Source organism: Eleginops maclovinus, chromosome 6 (assembly GCF_036324505.1).
Source record: "Eleginops maclovinus isolate JMC-PN-2008 ecotype Puerto Natales chromosome 6, JC_Emac_rtc_rv5, whole genome shotgun sequence".
In the NCBI taxonomy this organism is placed as follows: Eukaryota; Metazoa; Chordata; class Actinopteri; order Perciformes; family Eleginopidae; genus Eleginops; species Eleginops maclovinus.
In genome coordinates, this window is record NC_086354.1 from 445,248 (window position 1) to 462,292 (window position 17,045).

The window sequence follows — 17,045 nt, forward strand, 5'->3', positions numbered from 1 at the left end:
TGAGTATTTGAACAGCCCGGAACCAAACACTGATGAAGACTAAACTAGAACTTAAAGGCCAGGTGACCTTAAAGAGGTTCAAATGAATACCAGTATTGCTTTGCTGCATAATGTGCTAACACATTAGCCATGGCTACATTAGAAGTTGATGATATGCCATTGTTCTATTTAAAATGAATTGTGTAGCTCTCAGCAGATTTGGATCTGCTTAAATATGTTATGGGTTCTTTTAAAAGCCATTCAAAACCTTTATCTCTCTGTTGTGGTTTCCGTCACCGTGTGAAAACATGGTAACATAAATTCAATGAAAAAAAGCGTGTTGGGTTTTCAATTCATTTTGGATGATCTGTAAAATACAATACGGGTATGATAGAGCCTTACAGTAAGGAGTTTTAAAGGTGAAACCCCTATCAATAGCTGCATGTATAAAACCAGGTTTTCAGCACCCCTTGATTAGATTCTGGATGAGCCCCCAGCAAAATATAGGGTTCTCTGTAGAGCACCCTGGGCTGGTTATAAGCACCCTTAGAAAGAGAAAAGTTTCTTGATAGAAACCCCAGAGAGGGATCTTGTGGAACCATAGAGCCAAAAATAACCAAAAATGTATTACACATATTACAATTTACAAAAATAAACATCCAGGTGGACAACAAAAAGTACCAGTAACAGAGTCTTAACAAAACAAAACAATTGTAGCATGTATAAAGTATTGTGATAGCAGCCAGGTGACAGTGAAAGTAAACGTGTATGTTGCACAGTTATTACAGCTTTGTCACAGTAGTTGAATAATTATAATTATAAAGTACACAAATATATTGTCTTTATTGTTCAATGTCAAGGGTCTACCATGGATCCAGGTTCAATGTATAAAAAAGGGAACACCTTTAAACCTTTGCCAAAGTGTTGAGATCTGTCACGGCTCTGTATATTCTGCAGGATCCAGGCCGGCTGATTATCTTTGTTCTGCAAACTTATCTTTGGGATGGAAAGGAAGGAGTTAAAAGAAGAAAAAAAAAACTAAGTACCCAGGATGGAGTTTGGACCTTCGCTGTGGTTACTGTTTGATGATCCAGAGCTCAGGAGCAATGCACCCAGTAACATGCCTGTCGTCCATCTGCTGAACTTCAACCCTCACATATCTTCTGTCAGTCAGTCTGCCTTATCGACAGATTAGTCAGGAGGAGACAACATTCCATTCCTCTAACCAGGCAACCTGTTGTCTAACTGAGTTAGAGGAGTGGGACTCATAAGGTCAGCACGCTTCCGGAGAGTTCCACTTGGGAGCAGAGCATTCCCGGACAGTGCTTCGGACCTCTAATCCAGAAAGCAGCCAGATTCTCCAGGAGATCTTCAGAGAGCATTTAGACCCAAAGCAGACCAAAGCATCATGTTGAGCAAAGATCTGCCGGATATTGAGGTAAATAATGCTCTCTGTAATACACCTTTCCCTCAGCATGTCCTCTACAGGTGGGGTCTAGCTCTTATAATGTTGATAAAATGACACATCATGATACATAGTGTGAAATGATCTGTTTTTTGGTTGTGATCTTGTTTAGATACCAGAACAGTTTTTTCTTTGTACCTGTATATCAAAGTAGAACAAAGTCACTTGAAATAAAACTCAAATAACCTTTCACACTTAAAGTCCTGAAATATTTTGTATGAGTACACATTGGATTATTCTTGTTTAGTTGAGGGGTTATCCTCCAGAACACTAATCCGAGGTCTCGCAATGGGATAATGTGCTGTGCATAGAGACTTTAAAAGCCTTACATTACCTGCAGAAACACCACAGATTGGTCACGAGGTACAGAGTGACAGAAATCCTTTAAAAAATGATTTTCAGCATCAGTATTATCAGAGTTCAGCTCATACTAAATAGAGTGCCTTCAATTTACTATTTAGAAGGCCAGAAAAAAAAATGTGTATGGCCCAATGTATTGTATGTAAAAGCTTTTATTCCCAAATGAACCAGGAGGATCTGCATCTTGCCACATTTTGCAGCATGCTGCATGCTTTTCTGGCTTTATGACTCACGATTCGTTGGACAGGGTCTATATGAGCAAAAGGGTCAAGGCACAATGTTATGACAAAGTAGTATTTCCCAAAAGTTTTGGAAATGGGAACCAATCGGCTCTAGCGAAGTGTGGTATTAAAAAGGAACAATACAAATGCTTGCCATGTTATGTGTGTGTTTTTGGTGGTGCCTATTTGTGTAAGTGACTGTATCTTTTTTTCTTCTGTTTTTGTTTTGTATTATTGTATGAGATGGGAATGTCATCTCCTATATGTTATTGTTATGTCCATGTTTGTGTCTCTATCCTGTAGATAAAAGAAGAAAAAAAAATATATATATACATATTTGATGTGGGGTTTGAAAGAAGTGTAAAAGGCAGAAAGGGTCTTATGGGGACACTATACTGTCGCATTATGGTAAATGCGGGGTCCAGTTTTGAAGGAATAAAGGTCAGGATGTCTCTGGCTCTGCAGCTACAGATAAGTGCTTAGTGATGTATGGGCAGAGTCGATGTATGGGTGTGCACGTGACGAGATGGCGCAATAGTTTTAATGGGTGTCCAACAAATCTGCATTCAACTGGTTTTGGAACTGATGTTCTGTAAGGGTGAAGCAAATGATAATATAATAACTGCTACATATGTTTAAAGAAAAAACAGTATTAAACTATTGTTAAATTGGGCATGAAAATATTTAATTTTTGGAAGTAAACACATGTCTGGCTTATCTGTTATTTGGTAAGGGCTGAAGTAAATCATGAGAGTAATTATTAGTTTCGTCATTTGATTTCTGTTGTAACATTGAGTCATAATGAGAGACAATGTATTATACCACACTTCACATAACTTCAGCACATTGACCCGGCTGCTCATTATCTTATCACCTTGAACCCGACATAACCAAACAAGTTTAGTTCCTAGAATTCTCCCTAGTTTCAGAGATTTTGTCAGCAGATCTGTGTGTGTGTGTGTGTGTGTGTGTGTGTGTGTGTGTGTGTGTGTGTGTGTGTGTGTGTGTGTGTGTGTGTGTGTGTGTGTGTGTGTGTGTGTGATAACAGTAATAGTTCATGAGTAACAGGTAGGAAGCAAAATCAAGCATTTAAAATCCACACTTTTAAACATTTGGGTTAGCAAAAGGAAACAGTTTATACAACTCAAACACCCTAATAAATAAAGAACAGTGTTTTTGCACGGGTCTGGACTCCTGCTGCAGCTGTTCTGGTTCTGGATGTGTTGATGTATTTTCCCCTCTTCCCTGCAGAGCATCCTGGCTCTGAATCCCAGGGTGAAGACTCATGCTCAGATTATATCTACGGCGAACAAGAAGAAAGAAAAGAAACACTGGAAGAGAAACCATGAAAAGAGCTGTGATGTAAGTACCACACACACACACACACACACACACACACACACACACACACACACACACACACACACACACACACACACACACACACACACACACACACAGCCTGGCGTTGGTTGTGCGTTTTAGCAGTAAGCATTTCTTTTAAATGTTCTTTCTCCATTTGTGTCCACCAATTCCATCTTTTTGCTCCTATCGTCCGAGTATCATGAATCTATTTTTCATTGTTCTGTCTTCTCTCTTCAGTCGCTAAACTGGGCTGAGGGAAATATAGTCTGTCAGACTTCGTGCCCTAACACTCTCTGTTGTGTGTAAGGACAGTGTGGCCCAGAGCGCTCTGTCACCTGTGTCTTATGGTTTTACTTTATTAAAGCTGATTGTGTTCAATTTAAGAAGAACGTTTCCTCGTCATTCAAAAGAACACGCGGAGCAGGTCCAAGCTCCAACACGTCCCAGTGTCATGAATCTATTTTTCATTGTTCTGTCTTCTCTCTTCAGTCGTGTGTGGACTTAGAAAACAACTTTGACGATATCAAACACACAACGCTGAGCGAGCGTGGAGCTCTACGAGAAGCACTCAGGTGAGAAGGAACTACTCTGTTCCGTTTTTAATGGAAATTACCAAACTGAGAAAATATCAAATCTTGCGCAGTCTCATGTATTCACTTGTTAGCAACAGCTGTTTTTATGACCTACTGAAGCTTCAGACATTCCCCAGCGGGGTATTTACTGACATATTTTTGTTGTAGAACAAAACGTGAAAATCTCTTCAGCTTGTGTTAACCACAGACCTTATTTCAAGCATCTAACAAATATTCAATACCGCTGACAGATGAGGGAACAGTTAGTGGTAACATGCTAACTCCTTTCCTCTATTAGCAGCTGCAGATCAATAAACCTCCACGTGTTATTTTGCTCCCCCTGTAGGAAATGAAAATACCAGCAGATGGTTTGAAGTGAAAATGAAGACACATTGATATTGCCTCCTACTAAACCTGAGCAACCCTGAGACAATGATTTTTACTTCTGCATTCTCGGTGGATTTTCATGAAACATTTCTGCCAAGGATGAACAGTGTAGGAAATGTTATTTTATTCGAAGCCCAGGCGTCGATTCAAAGAAACAAACCAAAGCTCCTCTTGTAAGTTTTTAAAAGGAGTATTTAATAAATGGATGCAGCGGTAGGTTTTTAAAAAGTTTCACAGCTGTGGCTCTGTAGCTCAGAACACATTTGAACAGGCCCAAAACATGAATAGAGTTCACGAGGTGTTTACTGTCCGAGGGTCCGAGCAAACAGAGATCGATTCCTTTGTTGCATTGCTCTTTGTCCAGAGGTCGCCTCTTCCTATTGGTCGCCTCAAGTCGTAACAGTACTTCCGGTCAGTTTAGTGAATACGTGGCATAGGATCGTCTCCCTCCTTAGGGTATTACAGCGTCAATAAGGAGAATTAATCATTGAGTGTTTGATGTATAACACCACAAGTAATTCCCCTATTCACTCTTTATCCAGATTCTGTCCGCTAAGGAAACCAACACTCAAACCCGCAGTTTCCTTCCGTCCGGCATCAAGCGTCATCAGTGTTGTATACATCCGGTTACAATAATAAACAATTTCAAAATAAGATTGTATTTCAAAATAAGACAGTATTGTGATTACTCGTAATATTGATTATCATTTCTTACAACAGTTATCACCGTGCTGATCCTTTGACTGTAGCAATAGAGATTATCTCTCAATTTGTCCTAAAAACCCACAAAGCAGTGACCGTGTTAGCAAGCTGATGTTAGCAGTTAGCTCGAAGCGCCGCTAACATACAACTTACATTACTTTAATAATAATTATTAATGGTTTGCCTTCAAGGGAATTTTTGTCTGGTTATATTCATATTGATAATACCAAAAATAAAACGTGTGGCAGATGCCAGTCCATGCTAATAAAATGATTGTTTTTTTACATTGTTGTTGACTTTACATTGTGGTTTATTTAAAGTGGTGCCTTTTGATGAAGAAACAGAGGCAGAAATATGTTAAAATTAGCTGAACGATTAAGTAAAAGTGTAATCTGTGGTTAGGTGTCTTAAATGCGTGGATGCTCCCTGTCAGAAGAGCTGCCCTACTAACCTGGACATCAAGTCATTTATTACAAGCATCTCTAATAAGGTACTGCAAAATACACACAAACACATACAGTCCCGCACACAGAGATTTCTAAATGCCAGTTCAATGTCGTGAAACATGTATCAGAAGAAGAACATGATATTGAGCAGTGATATTTGAGTGTATCTGTGTGTGTGTGTGTGTGTGTGTGTGTGTGTGTGTGTGTGTGTGTGTGTGTGTGTGTGTGTGTGTGTGTGTGTGTGTGTGTGTGTGTGTGTGTGTGTGTGTGTGTATACTAGAACTACTATGGGTCGGCTAAGGCCATCCTTTCTGACAACCCACTGGGCCTGACCTGTGGAATGGTGTGTCCCACATCAGAGCTGTGTGTGGGGGGGTGCAACTTGTTTGCTTCTGAGGAGGGACCCATTAATATCGGAGGGCTGCAGCAGTTTGCTACTGAGGTACAGTATTTGTATTTTTCTATGATACATTGTTTCTGTAACTTGTTTACGAGCACTACTCAAATGTGTTGAGTTTAACCAGTTGTAACCATGTCATCTGCTCAGTGCAGCACACTGATTCATCTTCACTATGGCTGATGTTAGAATGCTTCAGATATCGTTTGATAGATACAGTATAGATTGCTGCAGGGATGAGTCTTTGTAGGCTTACCAGGAAGTGCACCCTGACTCCCTCCCCAAAAAAACCAATGGGATTTTACCATGGGTTTTTGAATTATTGCAAAAATAAAAATCTTAGCAAAACAAAAATGTATACAGTTAGGTCCATTCCTAACTGTATACAAAAACAAAACTGACACAAGTTTTGTTTTTTTACCTGTTTACTGAAACATATCACAATTATTTATAAAATGTATATTTTAGAATTTCCCAGTTTGGGATGAATAAAGTATTTCTGATTCTGATTCTGATTCTAGTTATATAATGGACATGGGCTTAAAGTGCAGACTCTCAGCTTTCATTTGAGGGTTTCCACATTAAAATTGGATGAAGGGCTTAGGAGTTTCAGCTCCTTAACACGTGCCACCCTCTTTTAAAAGGGACCAAAAGTAATTAGACAATTGACTCAAAGGCTGTTTCATGGGCAGGTGTGGGCAATTCAATTCCTTTCTTATGTCATGATCAATTAAGCAGATAAAAGGCCTGGAGTTGATTTGAGGTGTGGTGCTTGCATTTGGAAGATTTTGCTGTGAAGACAACATGCGGTCAAAGGATCTCTCCATGCAGGTGAAAAAAGCCATCCCTAAGCTGTGAAAACAGAAAAAACACATCCAAGAAATTGCTACAATATTAGGAGTGGCAAAATCTACAGTTTGGTACATCCTGACGTCCACGGAAGACAACAGTGGTGGATGATCGCAGAATCATTTCCATGGTGAAGAGAAACCCCTTCACAACCAAGGGAACAACACTCTCCAGGAGGTAGGCGTATCAGTGCCCAAGTCTACCATAAAGAGAATACTGCATGAAAGTAAACACAGAGGGTTCACTGCACGGTGCAAGCCACTCATAAGCCTCAAGAATAGAAAGGCTAGATTGGACTTTGCTAAAAAACGTCTAAAAAAGCCAGCACAGTTCTGGAAGAACATTCTTTGGACAGATGAAACCAAGATCCACCTCTACCAGAATGATGACAAGAAAACAGTATGGAGGAGGCGGGGTACAGCTCATGTTCCAAAGCATACCACATCATCTGTAAAACACGGCAGTGTGATGGCTTGGGCATGGATGGCTGCCAGTGGCACTGGGTCACTAGTGTGTATTGATGATGTGACACCGGACAGAAGCAGCCGGATGAATTCTGAGGTGTTCAGAGACATACTGTCTGCTCAAATCCAGCCAAATGCAGCCAAATTAATTGGGCGGCGTTTCATAAGACAGATGGACAATGACACAAAACATACAGCCAAAGCAACCCAGGAGTTTATTAAAGCAAAGAAGTGGAATATTCTTGAATGGCAAGTCAGTCACGTGATCTGAACCCAATTGAGCATGCATTTCACTTGTTAAAGACTAAACTTCAGACAGAAAGGCCCACAAACAAACAGCAGCTGAAAACCGCTGCAGTAAAGGCCTGACAGAGCATTAAAAAGGAGGAAACCCAGCGTATGGTGATGTCCATGAGTTCAAGACTTCAGGCAGTCATTGCCAGCAAAGGGTTTTCAACCAAGTATTAGAAATTAACATTTTATCTTCAGTTATTTAATTTGTCCAATTACTTTTGCGCCCCTGAAATGAAGGGATTGTGTTTACAAAATGCTTTAGTTCCTCACATTTTTATGCAATCTTTTTGTTCAACCCACTGAATTAAAGCTGAAAGTCTGCACTTCAACTGCATCTGAATCGTATCATTTAAAATTCATTGTGGTAATGTACAGAACCAAAATTAGAAACTTTGTCTCTGTCCAAATATGTATGGACCTAACTGTATAACCACAGTTGCACAACATCACCACTATTTTTAGATGATATCCCGGCAGCTTAGCAACCATCTAGTTTCAGATGCGTAAATGTTCCTAATTCACTGATTGATTTTGTAGAAACAAAATGTGAAAAACCACATACACAATTTCATGCAACTGAAAACCCCATTAAAAAACACTATTTACTTCAGGAGTAATCTTGAATGTTTGCAATGAACTAGACTTTTTCCTGCTTGAACAAGTGATATTTATAAATCATCATCTCATTAATGTGTCCACAGTGGCTACTATTCTTCAAAGGTGACGGAGGTTGACTAATTGACAAATGTGTGTGTGTGTGTGTGTGTGTGTGTGTGTGTGTGTGTGTGTGTGTGTGTGTGTGTGTGTGTGTGTGTGTGTGTGTGTGTGTGTGTGTGTGCGTGCGTGTGTGTGTGTGTGTTTCTTCTAAGGTGTTTAGCAAGATGGGCATCCCTCAGGTCAGGAATCCTGAACTGCCACCTGCCAATGAGATGCCAGAGCCTTACCATGCCCCCATTGCTCTGATTGGTTGTGGCCCTGCGTCAGTCAGCTGCGGCTCCTTCCTGGCCCGCCTTGGATATGATAATATTACCATATTTGAGAAGCAGAAGTGGATTGGAGGGCTGAGGTAACACATTATCCTCATACTACTGTACAGTACAGCATATCAAAGTAAGATATTATATTTCATTGTGTATGTAATTATATTCTATCAATTAAGGTATTTGATTTAATGTATTTTGTCAATATTCATTGTAGGAACTTTAAAAAGTAGAGTTGCCAAGGCACATATTACATTAGATGCTCAGAAACATTACAAAATAAACATAAATACAAACAAACTAGTGACATTAATTTAGCAAAATGAGATTATTTTGTCACTTTATCATTTGGAAAGTGATGGCATTTATGAGGAAGAGCTGGATTAAGGTCTCTTTGACAGAAACTGAATGCATACCTGTAAAGTAACCCAAACCATAAATCAGAGAGGAAGATGTTGAGCATTAGAATGACTTTTTAAAACCTCTTTAACTTATTTGTAGAGCCGAAAATGAAGAGAAGTTATTAAACAGACAAAGTGAAAGGGGATTAAAGGAAATGTAACATTCAACACACATGTTTGATTCCCTGCAGCACAGCAGAGATCCCTCAGTTCAGGCTTCCCTATGAGGTTGTGCAGTTTGAAATAGACCTGATGAAGGACTTAGGAGTGAAGGTATGACTCACAGAAACTCCTGTCCTACTCACACATGTGTTTTCAATGCACCGATTGTCCTCACTGGGAAAAACATTCTCATAAGTACTGTGTATATCTTTCTTTATTTGGTTTATGATCATCTAAATGTGTACTGACATACGAGACCAAACATTTCAAATGTATTGACATAGAACATTCTACATATTGGATAGAAAAGATAGAGAGATGAAGTAATTCATTTGATTAAAATGGTAAAAACGTGTTTAGACCTTATGATTATTTGAATCCTCACACAGTCTTGATAGATGTGTGTTTTTATCCACCAGGTGATTTGTGAGAACGGGCTGGGTGTTGATGGAATGACTTTGGCTTCCCTGAAAGAGGAAGGGTTCAAGGCAGTCTTCATTGGGATTGGTGAGTGCCTTTCCAGTTTTATCCTTCAATCCTTCTGGGATAAATACAGTCTGTCTACGTGTGGTTGCTTTAAACTGTTATGCAAACATGGTTTCATAGAGTGAACTTTTGTGAGTCTTCAATTTCAATGTCATGATGGAGGGGTTGTTTTTCTCCCATTGCACCTGTGTGTGTCTCCAGGTCTCCCTCAGGCCAACAGAGCCAGAATCTTCCAGGATCTGACTATGGATCAAGGCTTCTTCACTTCCAAAGACTTTCTGCCCATGGTGGCCTCAGCCAGCAAGAAAGGTACTGTCACACACACACACACACACACACACACACAGAAAAATGCCCAACATACAGCATATCAACCAATAGTGAAATGAATAATATATTATTACTGCTAGGCAACAATTACAATTTGTTATCATTATTAATTGTATGGTTTTCTGCGAAGAATCAGTATTCATGGTATTGTAAAAAATAAAAAATAAAGAAGTAATATAAAAGTAGTCTATTGCGCTATACAAACAAAAGTGCAATAACATTTGGTCATATAGTATGTTGTGGAAAAACAAGTGGTGCGGTCAGAGTTATATATTTTATAGAGTTTAAACTCCCATGTCTCTCTGCCTGGCTCCCTGTGTGCAGGTATGTGTCAGTGCCGCTCCTCTCTGCCAGAGTTAAGAGGGGTGGTGATCGTTCTGGGGGCCGGGGACACAGCGTTTGACTGCGCCACCTCGGCCCTTCGCTGTGGAGCCAGGAGAGTGTTCGTGTGCTTCAGGAAGGGATTCACTAACATCAGGGCCGTCCCTGAGGAGGTAGGGAGGAGGAGGATGAACGGGTTGCTAAGCAGACGGAAACCTATTGGTCTAATTGCCAGCATTGTGAACCCAGAAATGTTGAGTACCCCGAAATGTTATGTTAGAAATGTATAGTATGGGTCCCCAGCACATAGAAGCTGCCTGATGCTAACTCTCGTGTTGGGCAAAGTGTTCTTAACCCTTGTTGCTACACAGATCAAGTCTCTGCTGGTGTATGATCGCCAATCTCTTTTAGATCTTCGACATAATGTCAGGTTTTTGGGTGCGTTTGAGCATGGTGGACAGAAAACTGTGCCCTCGCTACTGGCGGGGAACCCGACTCACCTGTACCGGGCCTACCTCCTCGGCGAAAGCGTCTCCGTCGCCGCAGCAAACGCCGCGGTCGGCTGGTGAAGCTTAAAGCCTGGCTGGCAGGATCTTCGATCATTTCCCGGACAGGACTTGGATTATTCCATCCTTTCGTTGTGCCCCGGCGTTTCCTGGATCCCATCGATGCCTGCCTGGTACCTGTCACCGGATTGTTTGTGGGACTCCAGCCCCGCCACCCCTGCCCTCCTCGGCTTTCCCAGCGCGGGATGAACCACCGTCTTCTGAAGACGCTGCCACGGTCTTGCAGATCCACCGAACCGCAGCCCCCGGCACCCGCCCGGATCGGCCTAGTGAACGCCAGATCACTGGCGAACAAAACGTTTATCCTGAAGGATTTCTTCAACTCTCACGGACCGGATTTTCTCTGCGTGTGATGTATATCTTGTAGCGATGTTTGTGAAGATGATGAAGAAGTCTCCGGAGACACCAGCTTGTATATAATAAGGTTTATTACAACAGCATAGTATCAGACACCAACATGGGCAATACGAGGTTCCCAGAGCCAATTGTGGAAGTCCCCCAGAACTATCTCTGTGCATGCAATTTATAGGAGAAAATATGTGTGCACATCCAAAGCATGTGTGCTCACAGGAGGTAATCATTAACAATGTGTGCCCCTCTAAGGTGAGTTCATAGGAGCCCCCTGACATATTCCAGATGTGGTTTTTCCCTCTCCTATCACCCAACATTCCTCTTACCCAACCTATGACCTAAGAGAGTATCTACCTTTGTATATCACCAGATTTAATGCACCACACGTGACAGAGACCTGGATCGGTGCCGGTGAGTGCAGCCCTCTGATCAAACTTTTACCGGCGGGATGTTCTTATTTTAACTCCCCGCGGACGTCGGGCCGTGGAGGAGGAACGGCGACTGTTTATAAAAATGATTTTAAATGTAAGCAGCGCGCGGTCTCATCCTACTCTTCCAGTTTTGAGGCGCATTTATTTGAGGTGGATCGCTCCGATCCGGTGCTGTGTGCCGTCATCTACCGACCCCCCAAATACAATAAGGACTTCTTAAATGACTTCTCTGTTCTGCTGGCTGAAATGATGCCTAAGTATGATCGTGTCCCCCTTGTCGGGGATTTTAACATTCATGTGTGTTGTCCTGACAAGCCGTTGGTGAAGGACTTTTTAAGCCTTATTGACTCTTTTCATTTGGTGCAGTGTGTGTCTGGTCCCACACACGAACATGGACACACATTAGACCTTGTCCTCTCTCATGGTTTGTCTGTGTCCAACCTGGAAATCTGTGACAATGTGTTTTCTGATCATTTGCCTGTGATGTTTGAAGCTGCCTTTTCCCGTACTGCAGTTAAATCTGGCGCTCCTGCTCGGAGCCGTCGGATTTTTAACCCTGTCACTGCTGGTCAATTCTCATCTGCTTTTAACCAGCTGTGTGTCCCTTCGGGCTTAACATCCGCAAACACGGAGGAGCTCAGTTCTTGGTTTCACTCCTCCTGCCGAACCATACTGGACTCTGTGGCTCCATTAAAAACTGTGCAGCCCAAAGCTAAACCTGAGCCCTGGCTTGATGCGAGAACTCGCGCAGCTAGACAGGAATGCCGGAAAGCTGAACGCAGGTGGAAGAAGGACAAGCTGCAGGTTTTCTATCACATCCTAATGGACTGTTGGCACTGCTACCAGATCACTGTTAAAGAGGCCAGAAGAGAATACCTGGCCAACCTTATCGACTGCAATTGTCACAACCCGCGTGTGTTATTTAAAACCATTGAAACTGTTCTTAACCCCGCCCAGCCTGGGTGCACAGAGGCATCCCCCGAAATGTGCAATAGCTTCCTGCACTTTTTCATTGACAAGGTTACTACTGCAAGGGCTTTCATCTCTACTCCTGCGACTGACCCCGTTCCTTGCTGGGATGTGTTCGGTTTGTTTGAGCCTGTGTCTCTGAAGGCCTTAGAAGATGTGGTTGGCGACATTAAGCCATCAGGTTCTCCCTGTGACACTGTCCCACCTCACTTTTTTAAAGAGGTCTTCCCTAGTATAGGGCAGTCGGTTCTGGCCATTATTAACAGCAGTCTGTCTTCTGGTGTTGTCCCCCAATTTTTTTAACATGCTGTGGTGCGACCCCTGCTTAAGAAACCTGGTCTTGACCCTGGTGTGCTAGCCAATTTTAGACCCATCTCCAAGCTGCCTTTTTATTTCAAAAATCCTGGAAAAAGTTGTTTATACTCAATTAAAATCAGTTCTGGATGAGCATGATGTCCTGGAGGTATTCCAGTCCGGTTTTAAAACACTGCATAGCACAGAGTCAGCCTTATTAAGAGTTTTTAATGACATCCTCTTGGCAAATGACTCTGGAGACTATGTGATTATTTTCCTCCTGGACTAACTGGCTTTTGATACCGTGGACTACAACATCTTAGTGCCTCAGTTGCAGCACCTAGTGGGCATTTCTGGTACCGCCCTGGACTGGTTCAAGTCCTGTCTGGCAGACAGAACCATGTGCGTAAGCCTTGGAGGTTCTGAGTCCTGCACTGTTCCGCTGTCATATGGGGTTCCACAGGGTTCAGTTTTAGGGCCCCTGCTTTTTTCATTGTACCTGCTGCCCATGGGTTCAATCCTGAGAAAGCATGGTATCTCTTTTCATTGTTACGCTGATCACAGCCTGATCTATGTGCCACTGAAGAAGAAGGATGCTTTCTCTCTGAAACCAGTTCTGTTATGTCTTGAAGACATTAAAGCCTGGATGTCCATGAACTAACCCTAACCAGTGGCTCTTGTGAACCCCCCTCTGTTGACTTGGGCCCCTTGGAGCACTACAGGAAGCCAACAGTCGCAAATTGGATTTTAAGATGGACAGTGATTTTAAACTGGACCGGCAAATTGGTGCAATATTGAAGTCCAGGTTTTTTTTATCTTAGGCAGCTGGCAAAGGTGAAGCCCTTCCTTGCACATAAGCACTTTGAAACAGTAATCCACGCCTTTATTACATCTTGGCTGGATTACTGTAATGCACTTTATCTTGGAGTCAGCCAGTCCTCCCTCGCACGTCTCCAGTTAGTCCAAAATGCTGCCGCTCGCCTCGTAACTGGAACACACTGGGAGCACATTACTCCCATTTTAGCCTAACTCCACTGGCTGCCTGTGCATTTTAGAGTCCATTTTTTAATTTTTAAAATATTTTATTTTAACTTTTTTTAAGCTTTTGTTACAAAGTATACAACATCTGACAGTATTACATAACATCATTTAAGTCATAAAAGAAAAGACAGAGACTACACATGACAGAAATGTATACAATAACCGAAATAGTCCAGTGTTCTCTGTCTCACGATACCGTCAGGAGTGAATAAAAAAAAACAACAACAATAAGACAACACAAACCGCAACAAAAACAAACAAACACACATGAAATAAAAGAAAATGATAATTAAAAAGAAACAAAAATAAAAATAATAAAAATAAAAAGCCCTGAGAGGAGAATCCAAACCTTTGATCAGTACAGAAAAAATACAAAAATAAAATACAGATATTACATAGCAGCCAGCTTCATACATTAACTATGTAGGTCTCATTAAGCAAGGTCAAGAACGGTTTCCACATTTGTTCATAGTAGTTTGGTGCATTCCCTCCGCTAAGACGCATTTGTTCCAATCTGGAAACAAAGACCATTTCGTTAAGCCATCTCTTAAAGCAAGGGGGTGATGAAGACTTCCAGTCAAGTAAAATATTTTTTTTAGCTGCTACCATGCCTGTTTTAAGATCTGCCTACAGTGGGAAGGAAGGGTTGAAGTCTTCTCAGAAGAGCCGAAAATTGCCAGGGTACAGTCTGGATGAATGTTTATTTTATATTGCTGAGAGAACCAATTAAATATATCACGCCAAAAGTTGTCCAGTACTGAGCAGTGCCAGAATAAATGTGAGAGTGTGCCTTCGGCCCTGCCACATCTATCACACATGGGAGACACTGATTCAAATATTCTATTAAGTTTAGTTTTGGAATAATGCAGTCTATGCGTGACTTTAAATTGAATTAACTGATATCTAGAGTTTATAGAGCATTTATGTATATTTGACAGGCCCTCCTCCCATAATTCCTCCGACAGTGGGACTCCTAGTTCTTTTGCCCATGTATCCCTGAGATGACTAGTACTTGCTGGTGCCTCAAAAGCAGTAATGAAGCGGGAGATCAAATGTTTGGAGTGTGGTTGTAATAGGACTGTATCATAAAAATTACAATTGTGTGGTCTTGTTGGGAAATCAGAGACTTGCTGCCTTACAAAATGTCTGACCTGTAAGTATCGATAAAAATGTGACTGAGGGAGGTGATATCTAGCCTGGAGCAGGGGGAAGGACACAAAGGTGTTATCTATGTACAAATCTGAAATACAGCGTAGGCCCCTCTCTCTCCAGTCCAAAAACACCCCATCCGTCAAACCTGGTTTAAACAAATGATTACCAGTTATTGGGGCATTCACCGAAATCTTTGATAATCCAAGATTATCTTTCTATATTTTTCTTATTTGATTCAGTATCTTTAAAGAATTACAAACAACAAAATTGTGGCCAGATAAATTGTGGGACAGTTGTACATTTGAAAAAAAGCAGTGCTGGAAGCGAGGTTTGTGACAAAGACATGGATTCAATCTTAAGCCAAAGTGGAGAGGAACAGTCATCATAAGGAGGGCCCCGCTGCCAGAACATTAGAGCCCTCGCATTCGCAGCCCAGTAATAATGCCTAAAAACAGGAAGGCCGAGGCCACCCCTTTTTGCCTTCCTCTGCAGATGTGCCTAAGAAGTGGGGGGGGGGGGTTTATCTGCCCAGACAAATGACAAGATAGCTGAATCCAATTGCTTAAAAAAAAATAATGGTAAAAAGATAGGGAGGTTTTGAAAAAGGTATAAGAACCTTGGAAGTGCCACCATTTTAATGGCATTAATGCGGCCAATCATAGAGAGAGGGAGCAACTTACATTTCCTAATATTAGCTTTTAGTTTATCCATCATATCTAAATAGTTCAATTTCAGTAAACGTTTGGGATTTTTGGAGATCTTGAGGCCGAGATAATTAATATGGGTAGTAACAAGTTTAAATGGCAAAGATTTCAAAAAAATAGGACAGATATTTGTCAATGTCAATACCCAGACAGTTTACCAAATGATTCTATGTAATTCAGGAGGTTGGGTACTGAGATCCTTGGGTCTGATAAGCAGACCAATAAATCATCAGCATACAGATTGACAAGGCTTTCAACATCACCAAACTTCACCCCGAGAATGCCTGGTTGGCCCCTTATACCCACTGCAAGTGGCTCCAAAGAAATATCAAAGAGAAGAGGAGAGAGTGGGTCGCCCTGCCTCACACCCCACTGCAGATCAAAGGGTCGGATCTATCTGAGTTAGTGAGAATAGAGGAAACTGGTTTAAGATAAATTATTTTCACCCATTCAATGAAATTTTCCCCAAATCCAAATTGTTTTAGTGTCTTCAGCATGTAAGGCCATTCGACCTGATCGAATGCCTTCTGGGCGTCGAGAGATAGAACCGCAGCTTGTGTATTTTTCCCATGCACCGAGTATATTGTGTTTAAAAGCAGACGGACATTACTAAAAGAAAACCGACCGAATAAATCCAGTCTGATTGGGGTGTATGATTGTGGAAATATGCCTCCCTAATTTTGTAGCCAGGACTTTAGTTATTATTTTCAAATCAGAATTTAAAAGAGCAACAGGTCTGTAACTTGCAGGGTCTAACTCTTCCCTTCTCCCTTCAAAAGCAAGCAGATATTTGCTTCATATAATGAACTGGGGAGCGTTTCATTTCTCCTAGAGTCATTCATCATCCGCAGCATGAGTGGAACTATTTTGTTATGAAATGATTTATAAAATTCACAACCGAAGCCATCTGGGCCAGATGCTCTTCCAGAGGGGAAGGATCGAATAGCAATCAATAGGTCAGTTTCAGAAAATGTGGCATCTAGATCATCCCACGCTACACTATCTAATTTGGGAACATTTAAATTGTCAAAAAAGATACAGAAATCTGCTTCAGTAGCCTGTACCTTACTCGAATAGAGTTTTTTATAGAAGTCCCTGAAGGAAGTGTTTATCTCTGTCGGATTGGTTAGGAGACTGCCTGATTTGGATTTTATCCTGTGAATAGCCTGCTTAGCCCTTTCGCCCCTCAGTTGGCTGGCTAGCAGTTTCTCTGGTTTATCACCAAGTTCAAAATGTTTCCGCTTAAGTTTGAGTAGCAGGCTTCCAACGCGTTTATTGAGAATGGAATTATATTCGTATTTTAGCTTCAAAATCTTATTATAATCAGTGGATGAGAGAGAGGATCTGTAGGTCTCC

The 17,045-nt window shown here is 41.4% G+C and overlaps 1 protein-coding gene across 1 annotated transcript in view; it reads left to right on the plus strand.

Moving 5' to 3' along the window:
• The first annotated feature begins 110 nt into the window (after positions 1-110).
• The window catches only part of dpydb (dihydropyrimidine dehydrogenase b), a 40,931-nt gene continuing 23,996 nt past the window's right edge, over positions 111-17,045 (plus strand). Inside the window, exons 1-10 of the mRNA XM_063886067.1 lie at positions 111-1,417; positions 3,277-3,387; positions 3,880-3,962; positions 5,454-5,541; positions 5,778-5,939; positions 8,371-8,567; positions 9,074-9,155; positions 9,464-9,551; positions 9,732-9,839; positions 10,185-10,354. Coding sequence (XP_063742137.1) covers positions 1,388-1,417; positions 3,277-3,387; positions 3,880-3,962; positions 5,454-5,541; positions 5,778-5,939; positions 8,371-8,567; positions 9,074-9,155; positions 9,464-9,551; positions 9,732-9,839; positions 10,185-10,354 — 1,119 coding nt within the window. The 5' untranslated portion in view covers positions 111-1,387. The remainder of the gene's footprint in view (positions 1,418-3,276; positions 3,388-3,879; positions 3,963-5,453; positions 5,542-5,777; positions 5,940-8,370; positions 8,568-9,073; positions 9,156-9,463; positions 9,552-9,731; positions 9,840-10,184; positions 10,355-17,045) is intronic.